At 40.7% G+C, this 25,777-nt stretch overlaps 1 protein-coding gene across 4 annotated transcripts in view; it reads right to left on the bottom strand.

The window, feature by feature from the left end:
* AUTS2 (activator of transcription and developmental regulator AUTS2) overlaps positions 1 to 25,777 on the bottom strand; it is a 1,141,238-nt gene that overhangs the window by 854,617 nt on the left and 260,844 nt on the right. For all 4 annotated transcript variants that reach the window (XM_081255239.1, XM_081255240.1, XM_081255242.1 and 1 more), the window contains exon 2: positions 3,339 to 3,551. In XM_081255239.1, coding sequence (XP_081111365.1) covers positions 3,339 to 3,551 — 213 coding nt within the window. The remainder of the gene's footprint in view (positions 1 to 3,338; positions 3,552 to 25,777) is intronic.

Here is a 25,777-nt window from a genome sequence, read left to right as displayed (position 1 = left end):
CGGAAGTTAAGGCTCGGTCAGTTGGAAGGTTTGGCAGCACGTGACTTCAATATGCTCTTCAGTAGTTTCCCAGTTAGAGAGTAAAGATCCTTATGCAGAGGACCTATCAACCTCTGTTTTGATTTTCCCGCTCCCAAGTGAAAGTAGGAAAACAAACAAGCAAACAAAAAACAACCTACCATTTCCTTATTAGTAAGAGCCAAAACTTTTTAACATAATGTTTGAGTACTCACATCGTGGGCAAACAGTTCTGTGTAGGACAAACATAAGCATAGGGGAGTCAGAAAGACATGTACTCTTTTGTATAACACTCCTTTCTTCATTTTTTAAAACCCCTTTGGAAATTAAGAAGAAAATTCAAATTTGCAATATAAAAAAGTGCAACCATTTTACAAGACAGTTGCCAGCTCAGCATCTTCTAGGTCAGTATGTATTTATACTTAAAAACATAATCCAACAAGTAAGTTCCATTGGGGTGGTTACTACTTAGAACACTTTCTTTTAACAGTATGGAAATGCAGAAGAGCATGGGCAAAATATACTGCTTCATCAGGATGGGTACAAGCTCAGCTGGAGCTTTTTTTCTTCACTCTCCTTTAATGTCTTCACAGAGCCAACCAGTTACAGACTCCAAAACTAAATACTTTCAGACCTACTATGGTCTTCCTTTACAGACCTCAGCAACACTATATATCTGTGTTATTCAAAAACTTAAAAAATCATGGAACTGAGAAACCTTCTAATCCAAATCTCTCATTTTACAGATGGGCAGCAACAGACAGTGATTTGTTCAGGGTTTCATAATAACACATATGATGCTAGGAATATTATAAATGAAAGTATTATAGCTTTACCTCAATTATCAACTTCTGTTTCCCTTCCTACTAAAAAAAATAACACTGGATAGTATACTTTTTGGCATCAACACTGAAGATAAGAAAACACCACTTATTTTTAAAACTCCTATATAGGCCAAAGATACGATTCATTCTTTCCTTCTCCATGATTCATAAAAAGTAAGTCAAACTAATTGCTTTTCAAATATTTCCCCTGAAATAAGGATAGCTCTGATTTCAAATACCATTAGTACCAGAAGATGGATAATTAAGACCAAAAAGCTACTCGAATTTGAGATATACAAGTCCTTGCCTTGTAAGGTCATAAACTCTTTCACTAGAGGACAGAGTAGAAAGAAGGATTTTGAAGACAGAGAACAGAAAAGTCAGATCAAGTATGGGAGTAAGAGAGTCAAGGGTGAGGAACCACAGCTGTGTGTAAGCTCAGAATTAAATTGATTTCTTGTCTGAAAGGGTAAGAAGCCCTCCTCCCACCCTGTTGGAGAGGCAGTGGTTACACTGCAACCTCTCTCCATCGGGAATAATCACTTTTGCTACATATCTCACATGGAGAGGCATGAGTTGGAAGTCACAAATACCACAGGAAAACTATCTTTTATAGAACCCAGCCCTTCCTCCCTCACCCCACTCGCTGTCAAAAAAAAACAAAAAGTTTTTTTTTAAATCTTCATCCAAATGTGGTTGCCTTCAACTTTCCAAGCTCTGCTCTCTGTACTTGATAGGTTGTCCTGTTTTCTTCTTGAGCTTTCATAGGCCATTTCTATGACCACAATCACTCCCCCTGACCAAACCAACTCATGTAGTTTCTAAAAATACTTGTAGACTCCCTGCATCCCACGACTTGGAGTCCTTATCTCAAACAAGGGAAGCAGAATATACAGGGAAAACAGAGAAAGGCAGAGAAATCTGGGTCTAAACCCTAGTTCTGTACCTCACTGTTAAGTGGCCTCAGACAAGTCACTTTATTTCTTTAAGCCCCAGTTTTCCCATCTGTAAAGTAACCATAATACCATCTACTAACCAGGGTTGTTGTGAAAATTGTAGATTATACTACACAAACTCCCACACTGAACGACTGTACCGTGCTATGCATCAGATAAATGTTAATAATAACCATTATAACTCTAACCTGGCATTTCATTTCAGGACAAAGAAAAACCACCATGTGTGTCAGAGTTGGGGATACTTCCCTGAGATCCTCCTGAGTCCATGCTGAAATCCACCACTCTAGGTATTTTCTCAGAAGTTTACCCATCAAGTTCCACTCTGACACCAAACTGCCCACTAAATCTTATTAAGGACTTTGATCTTTCAAATCTTTTAACTGAAATTCATCACCAAAAATATATTCTTGATTCTTTAAAAGAAAAATTTCCAAACTGGCTTGACCATTATCAAATAGGAAATTTGAGATGACAAACTTCTGTGCCTAAACCCCTAGCGATTCTGGTTCATCAGGTTCTAGGGTAGAGCTAGAATATGTGTTTAATAAGGCTCATGTTATGATTCTAATGATCTGTGAGGTTTTAGAAGCACTGTTTTGTCTGATCCTAGATCTCTTCCCTCTGCAGAGAAACATCTGCAAACTAGGAATTACCTGTTCAGCTTCTAATTAGCAGCACCTGCTCTGTGAACCACACTCCCTTCCTCTGCTTCCTTCAAGTGATAGTCAATCCCACCCAGCGGTCCCTCCAAAAACAAACAAAACACACCCAGGACACAGGTAACTCAGCAGGTGCTAAAGCCTCCGGATTTGTGCTGAAAAATTGCTATAAACAGCTTCATTTCTCATTATTAATCTATCTCATATGGGGATTTCCACAGTCAGAAAGGCTCCCCAAATGCCAAGAGCTGTATTTTCTTGTGGATCATTGAAACCTAATTATTAAACAGCCCAGTAAGCCCCACTACCAGACTTTCATACAATCAGCAGATCACAAAGACAGTCCTGAATTATAGGCTGTGGAGGACACCTGAAGAACCAGAAGGCAAACTCATTTCCTCCAGTGCTCTCCCACATGCCACAGTATTTGGGCTTCCCTGGAAAATATAAATCTTATGCAGGGTACTGCCTGCATGCAGATAACCATTTTTAGCACCTCAAAACCTTGAGATACGCAGTGTATTTGAACAAATCTGCCTGTTTCCTTTGTTTTACCTCAGAGGATCTCTCCCTGCAAGCCAGTCTACCTGGACCATCACCAAGACTTCCGTTAGTCTGCCCTCAACGCCAGTAGCGCCAGCAACAGGCTTTGTTACACAGAGCACATGTGACTGAAAGGGTACTGTGCTAAAGTTTCAAACTGTGATAAAAACAATGAGCTTGGTTTGGTATATTCTTTTAGAAGCAAACACACAGCAGGGCAGCCCTCCGGCACCCAGCAAGGATAATATCTTCTCCACCTGTTAGGAAGAACCACAGAGAAGCAGGCACCTGAGGAAGAGCAGCCACAGGAATGAACAAACCCTAAGCTTCCTCACCTGTCTGAGTCCCTTCGGCATTTTCTTTCTCTTCCCGAGGTGCTGGCAGAGATTGCGGTCATTCTCCCGGTCTGAGCTGTAGTGGTGTGGGTGGCTGAGTCTGCTCTTCTTGGAATGAAAGGACAAGCCGTTGGTAAGTGCTTCCCGTTTCTTCTTGGTCAGAGGGGTCTGGCGTTTCTCCACGCGTTCCTGAGGCTTAAGTGCTACATCTTTCTGTAGAAAAAAAGAGAAGGAAAGGAAAGTGGTGGTTACATAGGTAGCTAGTGTCACACCCAAAACAGAGGCTAAATGGGGTTACTAGAAGGGAGGGAGTAAAGGCAAGAAAGTGGGGTATGAGACTACCTAAAACTAAGAAACATGGCTCTCAATTTTTCTGACTCCTTAATGCCACAAATATATCCTTTCTATTCTTGTTGGGGGAAAAAAGGCTCAACAAAGCACAAAGTATCTGTCCATTAAAAGTGCTTTCACTGCTGCCTGGGATAGTAGCTTTCCATCTGGCTCTGCGCTAGGTCCAGCGCATGCTATTCCCTGAGGAGGCTTAATAGGCTCACTTCCCAAGATGGTACATCAATTACGTTTCAGAAAAGGAGTACTAAGTGCATATGCAATTCAAAAACATCAGCACAAGACTGAACATACCAGGTGGATGTGAGCCAGCAAGAAAGAAACTGTCAATTCACATGAGTAAAACGTTTCCTTAATGCATTATATTTTTACCACAAGATCCTCTGAGCATCCTTAATTCTCATCTTCTTTGCAATATGTAACAACCATATTATCACCAAGATCAACAGCAACTTTTCATTTATTCCTGTGTGTGGCTGGGGGATGGGGGAGGGTGGGAGAAGGATCATGGATGTTCTGGAATAGGGAGCAGCACCTGTAGGAACTACAGGCAAGCATTTCAGGCCACATGACATAGGTGAGTTCTGTGCCTTGAGGCAGGTCAGGACATCCTGAGATACCAAAAGGCATGGGTTTGAGCTCTGACGCTGACATTATTCATTACGAAACTTGGAGTAAGTCACTGCAACTCTGAGCCCATATGCAAATGGACTCAGATATGACCTGATACAATGTATGTGAAAGTCCTTAGAACCCTAAGAAATGTACACATTAAGCAATAACATTAAAATGATTTGACACTCAATCATTTGTTAATGAATAGATATGTTCCTCTTCACACTGAAAATGTTCCTTCCTGGAGCCTCATCTGCACACAATTTCTCAGCTTCTGTGGTCCTAAACACACATTTAAAAATAAAGTAAAACCAGGGGCTCCCCTAGCAGTCCAGTGGTTAAGAATCTGCCTTCCAATGCAGGGGACACAGGTTTGACCCCTGGTCAGGGAACTAAGATCCCACGTGCCGTGGGGCAACTAAACCCACGCACCGCAACTACTGAGCCCGCATGCCACAACTAGAGAGCCCACGTGCTGCAACTACAGAGCCCATGCACTCTGGAGCCCACACACTGCAACTACTGAGCATGCGTGCTGCAACGAAAGATCCCGCTTGCTTCAACTAAGACCCAACGCAGCCCAAAATAAAATAATGTATTTTTTAAATAAAATAAAAAATAAAGTAAAAACAAAAACAAACATTCCCCTTCATCCATTTCTCATTCTCAAAATACCACTCTCTCTTTCCTCTCCTTCATAGCCAGTATTCTTGGAGCAGTTATCTATCTATTCTACCTCTTCCTAATACCCCAGCCCTCCCGACTTGACACACATGGTGCTCTTTGATGTCTTTCCCAATTCAGCCACAGCCATTATTTGGGGACCTTGGACCTTTACATCTGCTTTGCCTTGGCCTCAAAAGCCCACCCTTCTACTCCCCTCCCTTTTCTAGTTCAAGGACCCTTCCCAGTGGCTGCCAGTTCAGGGAGACCATTCTGTAATGCAAAGCACTGTTCTCAGGTCTCCACTCATTCAACAAATGTTTTTTGTGCACCCAGTATATTCCAAGTACAAAATTAGCACTGTCCTGCAGGCGCTGGGAAAACAATCGTGTGGGAGAAAAATCCCCACATCATGGAACTTAGAATTTAGGGGACAGATACTAATCAAATCACACAAATATATAATTGCAAACTGAACTAACTGCTCTAAAGGAAAGCTAACGGGGTGCTAAAACTGGGGGAAATGGTCTAGTCCAGAGGAGGGGGTTGTTGCTGAGGAGATGACTGCCATTTGACCTAGATCTGAAAGTCTGGGCAGAGAGAACAGCTTGTGTAAAAGCCCTGAGGCAGCTGGTAGCATGATTCTTTGAAAGAATAAGGTCGGTACTAAGTATCAGTAACCCCAGTGCTCCACTTACAGAGCCAGGCAAGTAATAGATGGTCAAATTATGCTTGCTAAATAAATAATACAACTAAAATATCCAAATCTATAAACCACAATAGTGATTTAATATCTCAAGCTGTCTCTAACACAGAGTGAGTGAAGCAAGCTAGAAATGCTGATAGAAGAAACCAAGAAACCCAAATAAGCAGGCACTGCTGGCACACAGGAAGGATCACAGCAAATAGCAAGAAGCCCCAGAAAAGGAGAAGGGCTTTATCTTTGGGGCAAGAATATATCAAAAATAATAATCCTACAAGGCAAATGAATAGCTTCTGGTCTAACTTCTAGCTGCTTCCACTGCAGATGATTTACTCTCTGCCACTGGAGAGGCAGGTCTCCCAAGGTAATGAAGATGTGGTGAGGAAGTGTTTAGAGGACAAAATGAGATCAAAGCAAGTACACATGGCCATTAATTCCAGTCTCAGAACCTTGCACACTATGCCTAACAGATGACAAATGTTCGATAAATGTTCAACAAATATCTGCTATGTTTATTGCTTTGTCCGATGTCCACTACCACAGTCAGCTATGTCAGACATCTGCTCAGAATTTGGCCTCAAATGTAACCAATTTAGTCAGCTATCAAGAAAAAACACTCAGGTATAATGGCAACACTAGCAGAAGCAGCCAGGTGAGTCCCACTGTGGACTGCTTCTATATAATATGATTAAATTGTACCACTTCTAAGGGTAATACATAAATTCCCCACAGGCTGAAAAAAACACCTTTGTCACACTGTCCACCTACTGCCCTACATCATATGGATGTAGAGTATAGGGTTAATAAACAAATGATATTTAATAATGTATCAGCTGTGCTTTTAGAAAAAAATTATGCCATTCTCTTTGGAAACCAAATCTTTTTTTCATACTGAAGGTGCTCCAAAGTACATTGAAAATTATGTGCAATTCCATACAAATGTGAATTAATATTTATGAGAGTATGGTATAATTTTTTCCAAATCCATTTTATTTTCATGTAGCATATTAATCAAGGCATTCTCACTGCACCACAGAATAGCTACACAGAGCAAATGGACCCCATGCCGTGACATTAGCTTGTAAGAGATCTGCTGAAGTCTTAGCAGCAGCAATACAATCATCTCAGCTCCAATTAATATTGAGATTTTCAACTCTGGAGGATGTCTGAGGGGAAGAGGGGAAGAAAGAGAGGATCAATATGTGTATGGAGGTGGTAGCTTAAGAGGTAAAGAATGTAGTCTTTTAAAAGTTTTTATTACATAAGAGGTTTTCAAAGATTATCTTTAGAGAGTATCCTTATACTTTCAAAGATACAGTTTTATTTATAAAATTACTGCATAGACCCTTTGGAACAGTTCCTGAAAAAAACAGGCTGCTATTTGTTTGTTCCCTCTATAAACCTATACAGACTGTTTACTGTGTATCAAGTAAAATAATCACTTAATTTCTCAATGGCTGTCTTGGGAGTGAAATGACAAAAACTGTCCATTGTAAGCAATGAGACTCAAAGACAAATAGCTTATAAACTACTCATCTTATAACATTCTAAAGAGTTGCACACATGGCTACATACATGTGTATATGTGCCTATATCCATCCACCAACAAATTATTATTAAGAATTTCTATAAAGAAACTTGGGCAGCCTATAAAGTACTGCTTCAATATAAGAAGAAAAATTGTCTGGTTTATACAATAACTTTTTAGGATTGATGAACGGCAATTTTCAAAGGCCTGTTGAGTCATTACCATGGTTCCCAAAGAAAATTAATGTCTATCAGAACTATCTACAGTGGTTTTTGAAAATAAGATGACTATGCCCCATACTCAGCAAGGGAAGCATTTAGCACACTAGCAAGGGAGGGGGGCAGGAGGATAAGGAAGAGATCTGGAAAAAATGCTTTAAGGCATTCATTGGACAATCACAGAAGAAGTAAGGAAGCCAGCCAGCCAACAACAGAAGGCTAGCTGGGAGGTAAAAAGATTTAGACATATTTTCTGGCAATAGAGGGGGTAAGTGCACAAGCCATGTACAACAGGCGGGGAACAGGTTTCTTGAATAGTTAAAATTATGTGATTTTTTAGGTCATTGGTAATGGAGGGCATGGTCACAGCAATGCATATGCTGAGAGGGAGGCTCAGAGACCGACTAACCAAGGCAATCTCCTTCAACACCCAGCCTTTCTTCAAAATAGGCAATCTTGCTCTTGACTTTCCTTTCTCCCAAATTACAATCTTCCACTAAAGGCTTCCTCTGCCACTCTTAAAGTTCAAAATGAAATGGTTCGGTGTTGCACCAACTAAGGGAGAGCAGCGAACTGCAGATGAACCCTGTGTAGGCTGCACAGCTCCATTTGCTGATTAGAGGTGAAGCCAGAGACAACAGCAAATGAGGGCACGATTCGCCTGCCTTGCATGAAATAGGTTTTAGAAAGAGAGCCTCCATCTGATTTTTCCAGCCAAACTAGTGTGAGGGCAGCCCATCACTTACAAATATGTGTCCCTGCATGTGCCCAAGTGTACGTACATGTGTGAAAGAGGGGTGCAACCTAAGCAGAACCTCTTCTATTAGTTCTTTGATCTTAGGGATTTGCAAAGAAAATAACAAAGAAGCCCGGAGAAAAAGAAAAAGTGGTTTCTCTGTTACCATCACAAGACACTATCAGCTGTGTGCTGTCATTTTAGTCTGTCAAGTCCTTTCTTGGTTTATTATATTGCATTTGTATCTGTTTTTGAATGGCTTTACAAACACTGATTCCAACACTTCTCTTAAGTGCAAAAGAAGTAAAAGGATTTACAGTGATAATAAGGAGTGAAAATTAGAGAAACAAAACATAACAGCGTTTTTAAAACTTAACTCTATATGGATATGTTCACAGTGGTCCCCCACTTTGGAGTTTTGAACAAATGGACTTATGAACAGACTTTCAGGACCTAAACTTTTTAGTAAGTACAGGAGACTTATAGGAATTCACAAATAAAATAATCAATATGGCTTTCAAAAAAATAATCCCTCATGTTTTCATCTTTTAAAAACAAAAATCAAAGTTCCCTGATGGCCTAGGGGTTAGAATTCTGGGCTTTCACTGTTGTGGCCTGGGTTCAATCCCCAGTCGGGGAGCTGAGATCCCACAAGCTGAGAGATGTGACCAAAAAATAAATAAATAAACTAATTTTTGGGCTTCCCTGGTGGCGCAGTGGTTGAGAGTCCGCCTGCCGATGCAGGGGACACGGGTTCGTGCCCCGGTCTGGGAGGATCCCACATGCCGCGGAGCGGCTGGGCCCGTGAGCCATGGCCGTTGAGCCTGCGCGTCCGGAGCCTGTGCTCCGCAACGGAAGAGGCCACAACAGTGAGAGGCCCGCGTACCGCAAAAAAAAAAAAAAAAAAAAAAAAAATCAAAATACCTACTATATGCCAGACATTTTGCCACCTGTTAGATTATCTAAGAAAGGACCCCAGAACTCGTGCAAATTGGTGAGCTATTACTCTAAAGTGGGTTAGGCAAGAAGCAAGTAAGGTGCTTCCTATTGCTATACTTCACGTTGGATTAAAATTGCAGTCCTGTATTGTCATAAAAATAGAGAAACAGATCAACAGAATAGAGAGTCCAGAAATAGACCTATTGATATATGGACAACTGGTTTTCAGCAAAAGTGCAGAAACAATTCTGTGGAGAAATAATAATCTTTTTAACAAATGTTGATGGAACAAGTAGATATCCATATGCAAAACAGATATGTATAATTTGATCCATATCTCAATCTAATTAGGAACATTAACTCAAAATGTATCATTAGGGCTTCCCTGGTGGCGCAGTGGTTAAGAATCCGCCTGCCCATGCAGGAGACACGGGTTCGAGCCCTGGTCCGGGAAGATCCCACATGCCGTGGAGCAACTGAGCCCATGCGCCACAACTACTGAGCCTGTGCTCTAGGGCCCGTGTGCCACAACTACTGAGGCCACATGCCATCGCTACTGAAGGCCGTGTGCCTAGAGTCTGTGCTCTGCAGCGGGAGAAGCCACTGCAATGAGAAGCCCGCACACGTCAACAAAGAGTAGCTCCCGTTCGCCACAACTAGAGAAAGCCCGTACGCAGCAACAAAGACCCAACGCAGCCAAAATAAATAAGTAAATAAAATTTATTAAAAAAAAAAAAAATGTATCATTAACCTAGGTGTAAAACCTAAAACTAAAAAATGTCTAGAAGAAAACTTTTGTAACCCTGGGTTAGGCAAAGATTTTTCAGATAAGATACCACAAGCACAATCCATAAAAGAACAACTTGATAAATTATACCTCATCAAAAATGAAAACTTCTGCTCTTCAAAAGACACTGTTAAGAAAATGAAGATACAAGCCACAGAACAGAAAAAGTATTTCCAAAGTGTATATCTGATAAAAGTTTTGTATCTAGAATATATTCTTTTAAATTCTCAAAACTACATAAAAAGAAAATAACCCAATTTTTTAAAAGACAAAAAATTTAAACCAATACTTAACTAAAGAAGATATATGGGTGATAAATAAACACATGAAAAGATGCTTAGCAACAGTCATCATTAGGGAAGTGCAAATTATAACCGCTACATACATATTAGAATGGCTAAAATGAAAAAGCATGACCATCTCAAGTATGGGCAAGGATGTTGAGGAATTTTCATATACTCCTGGTAGAAATGTAAAATGGTACACCACTTGAAAAAATAGTTTGGCTGTTTCTTTAAAAGTTCAAAGTATACCTACCATATGCTCCAGCCATTCTACTCTCAGGTATTTCCCCAAGGAAATAAAAACACATGCCCACATAAAGATTTGCCCATGAATGCTCATATCAGCTTTGTTATAGCCTAAAACTGGGAAAAAAAAGTGTACATTGGGGGCTTCCCTGGTGGCGCAGTGGTTGAGAGTCCGCCTGCCGATGCAGGGGACGCGAGTTCGTGCCCCGGTCTGGGAGGATCCCACATGCCGCGGAGCGGCTGGGCCCGTGAGCCATGGCCGCTGAGCCTGCGCGTCCGGAGCCTGTGCTCCACAACGGGAGAGGCCACAACAGTGAGAGGCCCCCGTAACGCAAAAAAAAAAAAAAAGTGTACATCAACAGATGAATGAACTGTGATATAACCATTCAATGGAATATTATTACTCAGCAATAAAAAGGAATAACCTATTTATGCATGCTACAGCATGAACAAATCTCAAAACAATTATGCTGAGTAAAAGAAATCAAACAAAAAAGAATAGATTCTGTATATTCCACTTACAATAAATTCTAAGAAATGTAAAATAATCAATAGTGACAGAAATGTAAACTAATCAATAGTTCCCTTAGAGGTACAGGAAAAGGAGATTATATGAGGACATGAGGAAACTGCTAGGGTGATGAGCATTTTCAATGGCTTGATTGTGGCAGTGGTTTCATGGGTGTATACACGTGTCAAAACTTTAAAAATTTTACACTTTTAATTCATGCAATTTACTGGTATGTCAATTATACCTCAATAGAGCTGTTTTTTAAATGGCAACCCTGGCCATCATGCACAACTGACATATTGTTATTACCAATTACTAGATGACATTGGGTGTCCGTCAAAAGGACCTCATCTTTCAGATTCCTGAAGCAACAGGACGGCCACATTCTGAAAGGACTGGCTTTAGCCTATAATGTGGCCATGAACGTTCCACTAGAGACAACTCAGCTGTGGACGTGAATGTCTCAGTCAGACCGAGGAGCAGTGCCCGGTCTTCACATCACTGTCAGCGATAAGGTGGAGTTCACACTGTGCCTTTTTTTTCTTCACCTCTCTCAGGTATTCAGAGACTAACCTTTTGTAGAGTTTTTCCTATCTTTCCTTCAAGTACCTTGGTTACTGTTTGGCCACATCCTCTCTCGTGAACACATTAACCAAAGAGCAAAGGAAAGAAAACATAGATAAATTTTTACCTTTCCTAAATGTAAAAACAAAGAGGCAGCTTATTAAAATACTATATGTAATACATAATGATGCATATGACACAAGGGAATCCAAATGGAGAGAGGAAAAAAGGTTTAAAAAGAAGAGAGAGCACAAGCACAGACAAATTCAGCATATGAAAACACCTGTCAAAGGTGTGGTGCCATCGTCAGAGGCAGAAGTGAGGAGCAAAAAAAAAAAAAAAAACCTCAAACCCGGCCGCTGAGAAGCTTTCCTAAGTTATGGGATGAGATCACAACTATCAGCTTAAGGGAGATTTTTGTGCACTCTGTGAATTGAAAAAGTCCCAGCAGTCTCCCATTCCCATAGATAATTGAGAGTTGGCTGCTGTTAGACCTTAACATGCTCAAAGTGGTTGAGTCCCTGGCAACCAGATGCTATTGCTTAAAACAGTTTAGGCTCTTAGCCCTGAAGGATTCCTAAAATTGGATTACAGTCCCTCCAGATAATCTGAGAAATACAGCATGACGAAAAGGAAACCTTAAAAAAAAATTAACTCCTCCATAACAGCAGCATTCTGAGAGCTGAGCACAGCATGACTGAGGCAGAAAATCTCATCAGCGAGGGCTTAAGGGCAATAACGTACACAAAGGGTGAGTCCAAAAAAGGGGAAGGGAACCCACACAACAGAAGAGAGCATAATGGAAGCCAGAAGAGAAAGTGACCACCACACAATTCTCAGGCTTTTCGGAGGGCAGGAGTCTGGTTTGCTGCCTTGAGAGAGGCGAGCAGATGCAAATTTCTACTGCTTTCTCATCCACTCAAATCTAATTCACTGAGGTCACACACACACTTGAGAGGACGTGTAGTGCTAATGATACCCCTTTTTAATTAGCCATTCCTCATTTTTGACTAGGCATTCTATGCAAAAGATGGGGAAAGGGTTAATTAATGTACTTATTACATTGCAGCAAAACAGTTAGTAATTGGGCCTTCCCTGTAATACTCAGGTTTAGCTCCACAGGGAGAGTGGCTATAACTTCATCATCCCTGAATTCCTAGCAGAGAACACAGAATGAGGCACACAGCGAGCTGCTTCTGAACCAATGAATCAGAGAAAGGAGGACACCATGGATGCTCCTCTTACTCTAGAGGCTGCAGAATCGTACTAGTCCCTCCCTCCTCCTTCCTCACATTTCTAACCAAGAACTTTCAAACTTATTATCCCCCACCACATACTTGGTAACGCCAAGTATTACTATTCCCCTATGTATTAAGAGGGAGTGAACAGATCCTTGAGAGATAACATAAATTACCTTATTCAACCCAAGAGAAAAGAAAACAATAAAGGAGACTTATTGGGAAAAATGTCAGGTCTTGCCATCATCTTTGTGGCTTGATTTCATGGCTAAATTACCATTTACTGAGTCTCAATACCTCTCTATTCACAGAAAAATCAAGAGTCGTTGATACTATCATCTAGATATTCGAGACAAGGACCCTGATTAGCCAGTGGAGACCTCTCCATATCCAGATTAGTAGTAAGGTACAGACTTTTATTTTGTTCCCTTAAAATGTTCCCAATTTCTTCTCTTCCCCAGATACCCACATACTACCACATCTTCATTTTACGTGACCAATGAATCTTTAATTACTTAAGGAAAGATGCAGTGCATCCTTTCATTTCAGTTTTCCAACAGAGTGAAATAATGAACCAAAGGAGAAATAGAAAGCAAAATAAAGACTGGGATTCTGAGCCATGGAAGAGTCCTCCATTCTTTCCTGCCATGCTATACCAGTTCTGATCCTTTAATCTTCCCCAGAAGAGAATAAGAAAAAAAAATCCTGATGTGACTCCGAATCTTACCAAGTGGGACAAAAGGGAAGACCACTAATATGTCCTTCTAGCTCTGGCTCTTAAGAAGTCAAACCTCCATTAACAGGCAGCAGAGAGCACCCTGATATTTGACTTTACTTAGGGCTACGGAGGTCGCGGATGGGTAAAAGTAACCACTTCTAGGAGAGGCTCATTTAGTAGAACAAAATCTCTCAATCCCTCTCTCTCTCACGTACTCACTCACACACTCACACGCACGCACAAAAGGCACATTCTGTCCACTCAGCAGACAGGAAGCAATTTCACAAAAGGTAATTTAATGTTTGGTAATAATTAGTAACAGGGAAAGCAACTTCTGGCAAAATTCACATTATGTGGGCCCTGAATATAAATAGTTTATACAGCATATTGGGAAGGGTATGTGGATGACAGACAATCCCTTTATGGCTCAAGTTTCTCAAGTGGTTCAGATAGGTGTTTAGAGAACTATGAAATAATTATCACTTGAGTAATAATTCTAACTTTCTCCCAACTTCCCAGAAACTGTAGTCAACTTCCCATTGGAAGTGAGGAGGCATTCCTTCATTTACAGAGCAGTGATGCAGAGAACCAACATGCCCATGTGTGTACACACCTCCTTGTACTCCACGAACAACTGTTACAGACCTTCTCAAACTAATTTTAATTGGCTTGCCAAGGGCATAGACCAACCTATTTCAATATCTATACATGTAGGGCCCTCCATGAGATAATCTCTTAGGCTCCATTAAACTCCCTGATGTTATTATTATCCCTGGAGGCTAGTTAGCACATATAAAACATTCAACCAATGTAGCTTAGAGTTCACTGATTCAGTAGACGTTCTTCTTCCAGATCATATTTCCCAGACCTTTAAATATCTCTGTGAGATTTCTCTTACGTGAAAGCACCCTTCGAGTTCTTCTGTCCCAACTTGACTTTGATTTGAGAACTAGACATTGAATAAGAGGTCAGACAATTTCTGAATATAAAGTAAGGACTAATTTATGACTTTTTATAACCACTAATGTTAGTATAGCAACTGGGAGTTGAGAGTTTACAAGGTAAAATCATCATTTCACTTGGTTTCCTAATAACCTTATATAGCAGGCACCATCATTTTCACTTTCTAAATTAGGAAACTGAGGCTTGGTAAACAAATGACATCCCAAAGTCAGACAGTCAGCTATTGTCAACAAACTTGGAGTCCCTTGGTTCTAATCCTATTCTCATTCCCTAACACCAAGTCGTTACAGCCTTATTTGTAAGTGTCACGATTATGACCTTTTGTTTGAAGAAAATTTTAAATTATAGTTTAGTACTGTCTCATTATAAAATCCTCTACTCACCTCCATTTCCCCTCCAAAGCATAATCATGGAAAGGCTTTGCCACTGACGTCAAATGTTTGAACTCCTTCTGAAGGATTCAAATCAGCAATAAAAATCCAGACAGAAATAAAAGCTTTGGCTTTTCTCTAAAACTGACAATTTTCACCATTTTATTTCAGGGGTGAAAAATGGCAGAGAATGACACCTTTCTGACCTTAAAAAAATAAGAAGCTATACAAATGCTCCAGTCCCTGAATTCCACATGTTCTGCCTATGTGGCTCAATAAATATTAATGGATAATGACAGCAGCTATAAATACCCACAGGTGCAAAAAAACAAATTCTTGTTTAGCGTATATTGCAAATGCTCTGTCACTAAATGAGACATGTACACAAGTTTCATGGAAAGTCTTCCCAGTCTGGGAGCTTGTTCACACAGTTCCAGCCTATGAATGCACACTCCCTTTCCACTCTCTTTCCTATCACCGACCCCTCATCTTCTACTTCAGGTTTTAGCCAGAAGCATTTTCTTTCCTTTAGCATCATATGGGCAAAAATAAAATGAACTATCCTGCAGGCTTTCCCAGAACACAGAAAAGTATCTAAGGTGTACCCACTGACCTGAGACACAGACCAAATAAACTTCTCAAGCTATTTCTGCAATAAGAAAAAAATTACATACTATAATTGTAGTTGAGGGAAAAAAGGAGACTGTCCTTTCCACTGGTTACTACATTGACTGGAGAAATGAAAGGCAGTGTCAGTTTGCATAAGAGACTTGGATACTGATTCTGAGGCAATTATGTCATGCAAAGTTGTCCACATTTTTACTCAGTTTGCTGAACAAGCCACAGGCTTGTCTCTATACCAAAGCTTCCTATAGATAGACTTAGTGATGTTTAGGTACTTATTGGGTCTATCAGATTTGATAATGGAATCAATCTCTCCCTTTAGAAGCTCTGGGTTAATGGCAAAGTTTATTAAACTGCAGGCAGTCATTCAGAAAAGATCAATAGAGACATGATTACAGAGTAACCAGAGGATTAAACACAAGATTTATCACAAAATTAAACTGAATTAAATGTTCTCTCATAGCACTTGAAATGCTGTCGATACTTTAACTCATGATCTATGCTTTCCGTGTTTACTAATAGGCAATTGGGATGTCTGACTTGAGAAAATGACTTCTACATAAAAACATAAGCCAAGGGACTTCCCTGGTGGCACAGTGGTTAAGAATCTGCCTGCCAATGCAGGGGACACGGGTTTGAGCCCCAGTCCGGGAAGATCCCACATGCCATGGAGCAACTAAGCCCATGCGCCTAGAGCCTGTGCTCCGCAACAAGAGAAGCCACCGCAATGAGAAGCCCGCGCACTGCAACGAAGAGTAGCCCCCACTCACCACAACTAGAGAAAGCCCACGCGCAGCAACGAAGACCCAACACAACCAAAAATAAATAAATAAATAAATAAATAATTAAAAAAAAAACAAAAAAAAACATAAGCCAAAGAGATTTGCTGAAAGCATTGAAAGTCCCTTCTGAAAATGTTCTCCCATTTTTAAGCAGCAGCACTTTAATTTTTCTATAAGCGCTGTCCACAGTTAACTCAGTAGAGTTCTGAGTTACTAAGTATTGACACATACCCATTCTGCCCATGCCTAAGGCACACACATACAGGTATCCCCCACTTTTCCAAAGTCCACTATATACCACTTGACTTTTACAAAAAATCTGTATCAGCATCTGTCTTCCCTAACCAAAAGAAATCCGAAGAGGATTTTCACTTTTATGGAAAGAGGTTTAAAGCAAAAATAGCATTCAGTGTCTGTTTTGCAAAGAGGTGTTATAGAGGGCAGCATCCACCCCAAGCAGAAAGAGTGGCACCACCAAGCTCCTTCCTGGGAACTACACTCAGCATCTTAGCATCAAGTCGCCATAGCTTTGAACTGTGTCTGTAAGCATCTGTGCTTTATCTCAATTTATTTTGTGTATCCTTTAGCAAGATTGTGTCCTAAGGTAATTGCTTCTTGGCTTTATGCCATTTTGGCTTATGAAAGGTTTCATAGGAATGCCCTACTTTCAGATAGTGGGGGAAACCTGTACATCCTCACAGGGATATATCTTAGAAACTGTGTCTGCAAGACATACTTTAAACTGTCCTTCTCTTTAAACAACTTCGTTCACTTCTCTCACACAGAAGCATGTGGTGTGACACTGGCCCTTGATCCCATGAGGAAAGGGGGCTGGAAAATGTCATCTAGATGTAGGAAAATCAACCCTTCCACATCTGGGAGGACTTACTGATGCCACCATAAGCTCAGCAAATTACATTCATAAAGGTATGAAATCCCCTTCATAGCCTGTGAAAGGTAACCACTGGCTATACAAACTGGAAACAGCATATACACTTGCAATCAGTGGAGGTGTCGATATACACGATGGCTGTTAAAACTGACATCAGTACCACAGTGAGAGAGAACAGCTCTGCAGGACCTGAAATGACAAAGGCCAGGCCTGCTGTGTGAGGTTGGGAGGGTATGTGCATAAGCAGATAGGTTGGTAGGGAAATCAGTTATGGGGCAAAAATTGAGCCTGTGGTTTAAACTATACCTTGGATGGCAGCATGCCAGAGGGAGGCTTTCCTTTTTCGCTTGTCCAGTTGCTATCATATTGCTAGTACACTCCATGCCACAAATAGCATCAGCCCTGCCCTGATGAGCAGCAGGCTCCGGTGATTTCAACTGTAATCCAATATGGCAGCTGTTTTGTAAGAGGGGGAAGAGCTGGGTTGGAAACAAGATGCTGAAGCTGATAACACCCTGCAATTCTGTCACTCCCTCGTCGGCACACTGATTTACACCAGAGCAACCATTTTTCTTCTCAGCAGTTATCCAGTGTTACAATACCATTTAGTGCTATGGGTAGTCCCAAATATTTCTCAGTTCCTCAGGGAACAAGAATGCCATCCTGCCTGCTGAAGAAAGGGACTCTGCACCCCACCCTAAAAACGGGGGCTGCTTTGAAGGACATGAGGCCAAAGCTGCTTACATCAAATTCTTTTACTGATAGAGAGCCTATCATACCATTTTCTTAGATTATTTCCCGCAATAGAAAATTCCTTCTAAGAAAACTACTGCACTTCACTGCTGCCCATACTCTTTATTCATTTCCCATTTCCTCCTTTGTGTTTTTTGCTTTATCTAGGACTGACACAAGCAGGCGCCCTCTCTGGTGGCAGTTAGATCTGGGTTTGAGCACTGGTGTTGCCGCTTTGTGGCTTTGTGACCTTTAGCAAATCTCCAGCCTGTTTAGGCCTCCATTTCTACTCCTCGAATACAGGGATAGAGTTATGAGGCTTAATAAAATCTGTGGGAAGTGCCTGGGATATTTCCTAGCATAAAGTAGATAATAAATGCTAACTGAGGAATTCCTCTTCCTAGCTAATGCAATTAAGTTCTTAGTCATTACAAAGGGAAACTGTTAGTCATTATAAAAGGTTATATTTGGCAATGGAGGATAGATGGCGGGACCTGTTTTCCATATATCCTCAAGACTGTGTGTACTGAGTATCTTTCAGTGTACAGAGTGAGGTACTGTATATTATATTTATAATACCTCTTTTAATTATCACAACACCCCGTGAAGCTTCAGTTTTTCTCATTTCTATACAATGGGGGCTAATTATGGCACCTAACTTACAAAGTAGCTACTCAAATTAATAAACTAATACAGTTTCTGGAATATACTAAAGTTAGCTATTCTATTACTATGAATTAACTTGACCAAGGTCACAAAGCTTGAAGGCAACGCCAGGATTCGATGCAGAGCTGTGTGGCTCTAGACTCATGCCATCATAACACATGCATGGAACCGAATGCAGAAGGCTGGGATGTAGTCTGAGCACTGCCCAGGATTTACACTGTGGTTTGGGACTCAACCTTTCCATACCTCTCTATTCCTTTTTTTTTTTTTTTTTTAATAAGCACATCACTTGGTCTATTTAACCTGTAAAATAATGCAAAAAAACCCACATACAATTTGTTCTTTGGAATAATAACACCACATAAATTTTCATCTTTTTTCTCCCAAATCTGCCTTCCATAGTTTATGAGAAGTGCAAAAGTTGCCAGAAAAAGAAAGAAAGAAAAGAAATGCATTTCCCATCAACACATGGAATGGAAAGATGGAAACTTCAGGTTTGGCATGGGAAGAGAGCAACCCTTTGTACTCATGATACATCCAAAATTTAAAAAGACCACCATGTAAACCATTCCTAGAGACAGGCAAAAAGAAGTCATGAAAAAGCATTTGCTACTGATTCCGTCATAAATCTCTTTTCAACTGCTTTACCCCTGCTGGTTTTCCAAATGAGACACGTGTCCATTTCCCAAAAGAAAATATATGCCTTGAGAATAGCTACTAGATGTAGTTCAACATAAAAAGATTACCTACAAGGCTTCCTGCTGGAGCCTAACCTGCAAAGAAATGGGTTTCTTGGACTCCGTTAGGGAATCCCTCAATGTACCATCCAAAACCTTCCTGCGTAAGGCTTAATGGAACAGGGGGAGATGGAACAAAGAAGGAGGGGGAAGAAAGCTCTCTTCCCAGCTGAGCACTGACACATACAGTACCGTTTGGGAGGCAACTTTATGTGCTCTTAGTAGTAGATTAATGAATGTAATTACCTAGCATTGTGGCTGTGAATGCTGCAAAAACTATAATTTATAGAGTGCTGTAAACTTCTAATGTGTTTTTATGTCCATAAGCTGCTTAACCATAATCTAATGCATTTGTACAAGAACAGCCTAAGTGGCTCTCAGCTGAACAGTGAACACAAGTGTCTGAACCTCAGCAATTCTACTCATACGTCTTTATACCCCAACCCCGTGTGGTAAGCATCTGAGGGAAAGAGCTGCTGAATTATACAAATAATTCTAGAGACAGTGACAAGGTTCTCTGCCTCTCTCACCATGAGAAGAGTTTCTGGCTGACAAAGGGCTGCAGGCCTTAATTAAATGCTGGAGTGGTTCTGCACACATGTTTGGTGGTTACTTTTTTCTTTTACCAACATTCTCACCACCCTCTCCTCCAGTCCATCTACCCTCATCCCTACCCCCTAGAGGTGAGCAGGGGTAGATGGGGGAGGAGAGAAGAGAACAGGAAAAAAAAAATTACCTTTCTATCTGAAAATGTCCTACCTGACTTCCAGCTTGGAAGAAGACTCACCATTTCCAACTTTCCTGCCATTGTATTTTCAAGGAAGGAGGGAGTAAAGCTCAACAATTCTTTGACATCCAAAGCAAATTATCCCTTGAGACTGCCTTAGGGGTTTGAAGTATCTCATATGATCAGATAGGTGATTATGATGATGCAGATGAGGGTAGTGGTGATGGTAGGTGGTCGTGGTGGTGGCTGATGCTTTTTAAAAGTTTACTATGTGCAGAACTGCACACCCTCCAAGATCCTGTGAGCAGGTACCATTGACAACCAATTTTCAGATGAAGAGACTAAAGGCTGTCATTGGTTAAGTGGCAAGGCATGTGTATCAGTTCAGCTTTTCACTCCATAGCCCGTACTAGGCTCACCAGACAAGTTATTGATACTTACTACTTGTAATTTAATGTTCTCCTCACCTGTAACTTAGAGATAACAATAGTATTTACCTCATAGGATTGTGGTGGGAGTTAAATAAGTTAATACATACGAAGTGCTTAGAAGAGTATCTGGACTTAAGCGATGCCGAGTCCCTGTTAGCCATCATCACAATTACTACTCTACGAACAGGTAGAATATGAATATACAGTTTGCCCTTGAATAAAGCAGGAATTGGGGATGCCCTACACTTATCACTGTAAAAAATCAGCTATAATTTACACTCGGCCCTCCATATCCACAGCTCCACATCTGCAGATTCAACCAATCGGGGCATGTAGCACTGCGCTATTTACCACTGAAAGAAATCCATGTGTAAGTAGACCAGCACACTTCAAACCCATGTTGTTGAAGGGTCAACTAACCTGGCAAGGAGGTGAGGGGGATGCTATAAGGGACACCAAAACCTGTGGGCATTTTCTAGGGGCAGATGTTCAAAGTCTCAAACATCTGTAACTGTGAGATCCAGAGATTCATCCTGGAACCCAACAGTACCAAATAACAGATAAAGCAGCAGCATCAAAGTACAGCTGGCAAGCCCCACTCCACTTCCCAGAGCCCAGTGTTGAGTGAAGGCTCCCCCAGAGAGGACCTCCCAAATAGCCCTCAGGTGTAAAAGCAAAAAAGAGCCACAGCAACAGGAATCCCCACCTTCTCCTCCTCTCTTCAGAGCAGTGCAAGATGATATCAGTAAGTAAATATTTTAATACACATTAAAAAAAATAATGGCTTAAGGAAAACACAAGGCTAGAAAATTCAGAGATCTTAGTTGAGTACAGGAGCACAATGGCATTACATCAGTGGCCACACAGGGATGAACAGCCAGCTCTAAGACACACACTCAGGGTAAATTAGTATCATGGCTAATAAATAATTGATGCTCTTCCAGTTAAAAATGTACTGCTCTCCAGCATTCATGGGATTAGATGTGATTTGGATTCAATTAAAGCTCTATCCTGTCCAAGGGAAGAAAACTCTGCCTCTAAGAGAGAGCCATGCGGCTGCTTCTTTACTTCTTGTGCCAGATTGATCTCTGGAAGCCTCAGATCCATCACTTTCACAGGGGCTGCATAGGCAGTAGCTACACATCTATCTCCTCCAACAGAGGAGTAATAGAGCAGAAAGTTGGAAAGTAGATAACAGAACTGGGAAAGTATTTCCTGCCCCCTAATAACTTAGCTTTGACCCTAGTGGTGAAAACTGGTTCCTGTTATTTAATCTGAAAGAAGAAGGGGAAGGAGTAAATAAACCATTTCCTGAAAACACTGTTGGAGCCCTTAAAAAGCTGAAGTGGAACTGGGCATAATAAGGCTCTGGGATGTGGCCAGTTCTCCCCACATGCCTCCCTACCCTGAGTTTCCCCGATACACACCACTGTTCTCCTGCAGCCTTCAAGACTCACTTCCTCCTCAGCAGTCTGATCATTAAAAGTAAGCTGCTGATTACTAATGAGATATTATTAAAGCCATCTATACTGATGGTGGATTTGTGAATTTTTCCTCCCAGTTTTGTCAAATTTTGCTCTGTACTTTTGAATCTATACTATAAGATGCATATAAGTTTAGAATTGTATCTTTTATCATTATGTAATGCACCTCTGTATCCCTAGTAAAATTTTTTTAAGTTGCTGGCTCCACAGCAGTTCCAAAATATTCACCAGTTCCCCACCCTACCTGCCACCACCCTTCTGTTTGCCTTTCTCACCTCAGTTGCTCTGTGAGAATGGGATCCTAGCCTGTCTCTTCACGTTCTCTCCACAAACACACCCCCATCCTCTATCCCATCCACTCGCCTTCTACAAGTCCACTTCTAGCTCAGGACACCCTGTAAGAAGCCCATGGCTCCCTACTGCTTGCACCAACCCCATGGTAGCAACTCTGTCTTCCCGCATGCCCTGCCATGACTTACTGGTTATGACTCGCCCATAACTCCCTCTCCATCCATGTCCCCAAGCACCCTTAGCACTTTCTGTCTATATCAGTGATCTGTAAGATGTCTACCAGGATAAAGACTACAGTAAAATGTGTACTTGTAAATGCTTTTCATCTCATTCTTTAATAATTTCTAATTTTGTGTGTTTTATGATCTCTAAAATATACTGTCCAGTAGTACATAAAATTTTTATATGAATATGTATACATATTTAACAGAGGTGCTTATTCTAAACATTTTTGCCAATAGGGGTATACAATCCAAAAAGTTTGGACACTTCTGGTTTAGACTACACAGAGGGAAGCAAGCATCTTGATGGTACCTTTTCCTGTACTCCTTTAAAAGTGATTTATTGGTATAATAAATAGACACTACAAATCACAGCTTACATACCTGTGTAGAGCAGCGTGCTCTGAGAAACTAAATCCCAGTATTTGGCAAATAAATAAATCATTAAGCTACAAGAAATAACCACATTTAGTGACTACAATTAACCCTTGAACAACATGGGTTTGAACTGTGCAAGTCCACTTATACGTGGACTTCTTTCACTAAATACGTACTACAGAACTACACAATCCGCACGCAGTTGGATGAATCTGCAGATGGGGAATCGCAGATACGGAGAGCCGACTATAAAGTTATAGGTGGATTTTCAACTGTGTGGAGGGTCGATGCCCTTAACCCCATGTTGTTCAAGGGTCAACTGTATTGTTAATAATACCATATTGCATATTTAAAAGTTGCTAAGAGAATAGATCTTAAAAGTTCTCACCACAACAACAACAAAATTCTGTAACTATGTATGGTGACAAATGTTACCTAGACTTACTGTGGTGATCATGTATACAAATACCAAATCATTTTGTTGTACACCTGAAGCTAATATAATGATATATGTCAACTATACCTCAATTTTAAAAAAGAAAATAAAAGAAGAAAGTGACAGGGGATCATCTTTTGGTATTAACAATGCAGTGAAGACTTGGAGGGGTACTACACCTCTAGGGAGCAAGTCCTAAGCTAATTAGCCGGCAGCCATCAAACACACCAAGTATTATGTGATCTGGCCCACAGATTTCTTTTAACAAAACATCAGGGATTTGCTTCTTTGAATAGGATACTGTGTTGAAACAGAAAAGCAAGGGAAGATGTGGTAATACTTGCTCACCAACACATTTTCCTCAGGAGATAAAATAAATCCAACTTCATCCAGTCATGGCAACACCCAAAGTCAAAGAGGTCTGCATGACCTGCCATTTCACTAGATAAGCTCGAAGCTGCAACAGCCTTGTGGATACTGGTTAGATGCTTACTGGAAAGGGGATAAATCCTTATTTCAATGCTTGTGGTAAAAAGTTTTATGCAATTCCAGATCAACTGGGTGGCTTAGTTATCACCACTGCTTGTTCTAGAATATTAATCTCTTGAGGGAGAAGACTCTTACATCACATCAAATCTCTCTCAATACCATGTCTGGTTCTTGGTAGTCACTCAATAGAAATGTGTTGTATAAACACTGAAAAAATCAGTTTTAAAGCTTAAAATTCAATATTTTGGATCACAGATCTTTCTGTTACTTCAAGAAAGTACTGATCAAGTGAATTCTTGACTGTATCAAAAAGGCAGAAGGTCAGCCTATACATACATCCAAAAAACAATATGAAATCAGAAATTATCAGTCAATGTGAACACCTAGTTGTGAATAACTGTTCACTGATGTACTCTTAGGCATTCCTATGGGAATGAGCAGAATGGTCACAATGTTCTTCCCTTCCTGTACATACAGCGGGTTGGTTCACAGGGTGCATGAAGGCTACCATCACTGAAAAGAGGCCCAATTCCAGAGTCCTGGGGCCCTAAAGTTTGTACCTCTGATGGAGAGTAACGCTGTTCTCTCTGTAAGTTTCAACTGGGTAACCTGTTCTGAGCTTCCTAAGATATGCTAAAATAAGTCCAAAGTCTCCAACGTTTTCTAGACATGAACTATAGGACATCTATCAAACTATTTGTCTCACACAGAAACCTATAAGCCATTTCTACCCCGCAAGCTCTACACAAAAACAGAACCAGAACTGGGCATAATAAATCTTTTTAGCCCCTTGGCTTTTGTGTTAATAATCTAATGAAGGCAATCACAGTCAATTTAGCAATAATAATAATAACATTAATGCCAGAAACCTTAGCACTAAGTTTACAATCTAACTGGGGCAGGAGCAAGAAACAAATTCTATTCTGATCCACAGAACAAAAAAATGATTGAAGTGGCATTCTCTTCAGTAAAGTACCGAACTAGTACCATTTAGATGCATAGGAGAGAAGTTAATTCTTTATATACAATAATGCCTTAGAGTGAGCAACAAGATTCTCTCTAGTGCTTGAGAAAAGCTGACCTAGACTTTCAAATGCATATATTTACTTGATATACTGCCAAATGCCTAGACATTCAGTGCAATAGTTTTAGAACAGATAGAGTAAAAAGCTCATCCAGGAAGGATTGGGGGAAAGAGGGGGAGGGATAAATATGCAAAGCATGATCACAATGGATTCACAGAAGAGTCTAGTAAGAGATAAAGATGAAAAAAAAAATGTTTAGGGCAGATTATACTCAATATAGAGCCACTGAAAGGTTTTAAGGGGAAGCATCATGAGTTTAGAGTAGACAAGCAGAACGTCCATCCTAGATGCCCACCATCCAATAGACACAAGGCCTGGGCTGACTCCTATCAGTTCCACCTTCTTAATCCCTCTGCCATCTGTCTACCTCTCTGTGACTCCACTGTCACTACCTGAATTCAGACCTCCTCATCTGGACTTCCATTACCAACTTCCTAATTGGTATCCACGTCTACAGTCTTTCACCCTGCTGCAGGACTGGTGACACCTCTAAAGTGCAAGTCTAAATGCGTCACTTCCTTGCATGAAACTTTCAATTCATGATCAATTCTAATCTCCTTTGTGGACTCCTTTTGGTCCACACAGGCTTCAGTTACCTAGGCCCTTGCTTACAGCTCTAACCTCATTTCTTGTCACCATCTCCTGGACTCCACCCGCCTCCCCAGTTCCCCAGTTGTGCCAAGAGTCTTTTAAGTCTCTTTAAAACTACAATTTCCTCTGCCAGTAATATTATTTCCTCCCAGCTCACTCAACCCTCTCTGCTTGGCTATCTCCAACTTAGCTTTAAGCTCTCCATTATCCTTAACAAAACATTATTCCTCTTGTAGTATAATTTCCATTTACTTTTCCAGACCTTTACCAGTCTATGAACCCCTTGAGGCAGAGACTAGGCCTGATGTGCTACCATATCCCCAGCATCTAATAAATCAACTTTTTCCTCAAAGAAGTATTTAATCCAGGGATGACTCTGTATATAAAGTAGGTGGTCCCAGCCATTCTCTGACACACTCTCTCTGGGAGGCAGGAGGCAAG

Source organism: Mesoplodon bidens (genome assembly GCF_964165515.1).
Source record: "Mesoplodon bidens genome assembly, chromosome: 15".
NCBI classification, from domain to species: Eukaryota; Metazoa; Chordata; class Mammalia; order Artiodactyla; family Ziphiidae; genus Mesoplodon; species Mesoplodon bidens.
Note: the sequence above shows the minus strand (reverse complement) of the source record. Positions and strands in the feature narration are given on the sequence as shown.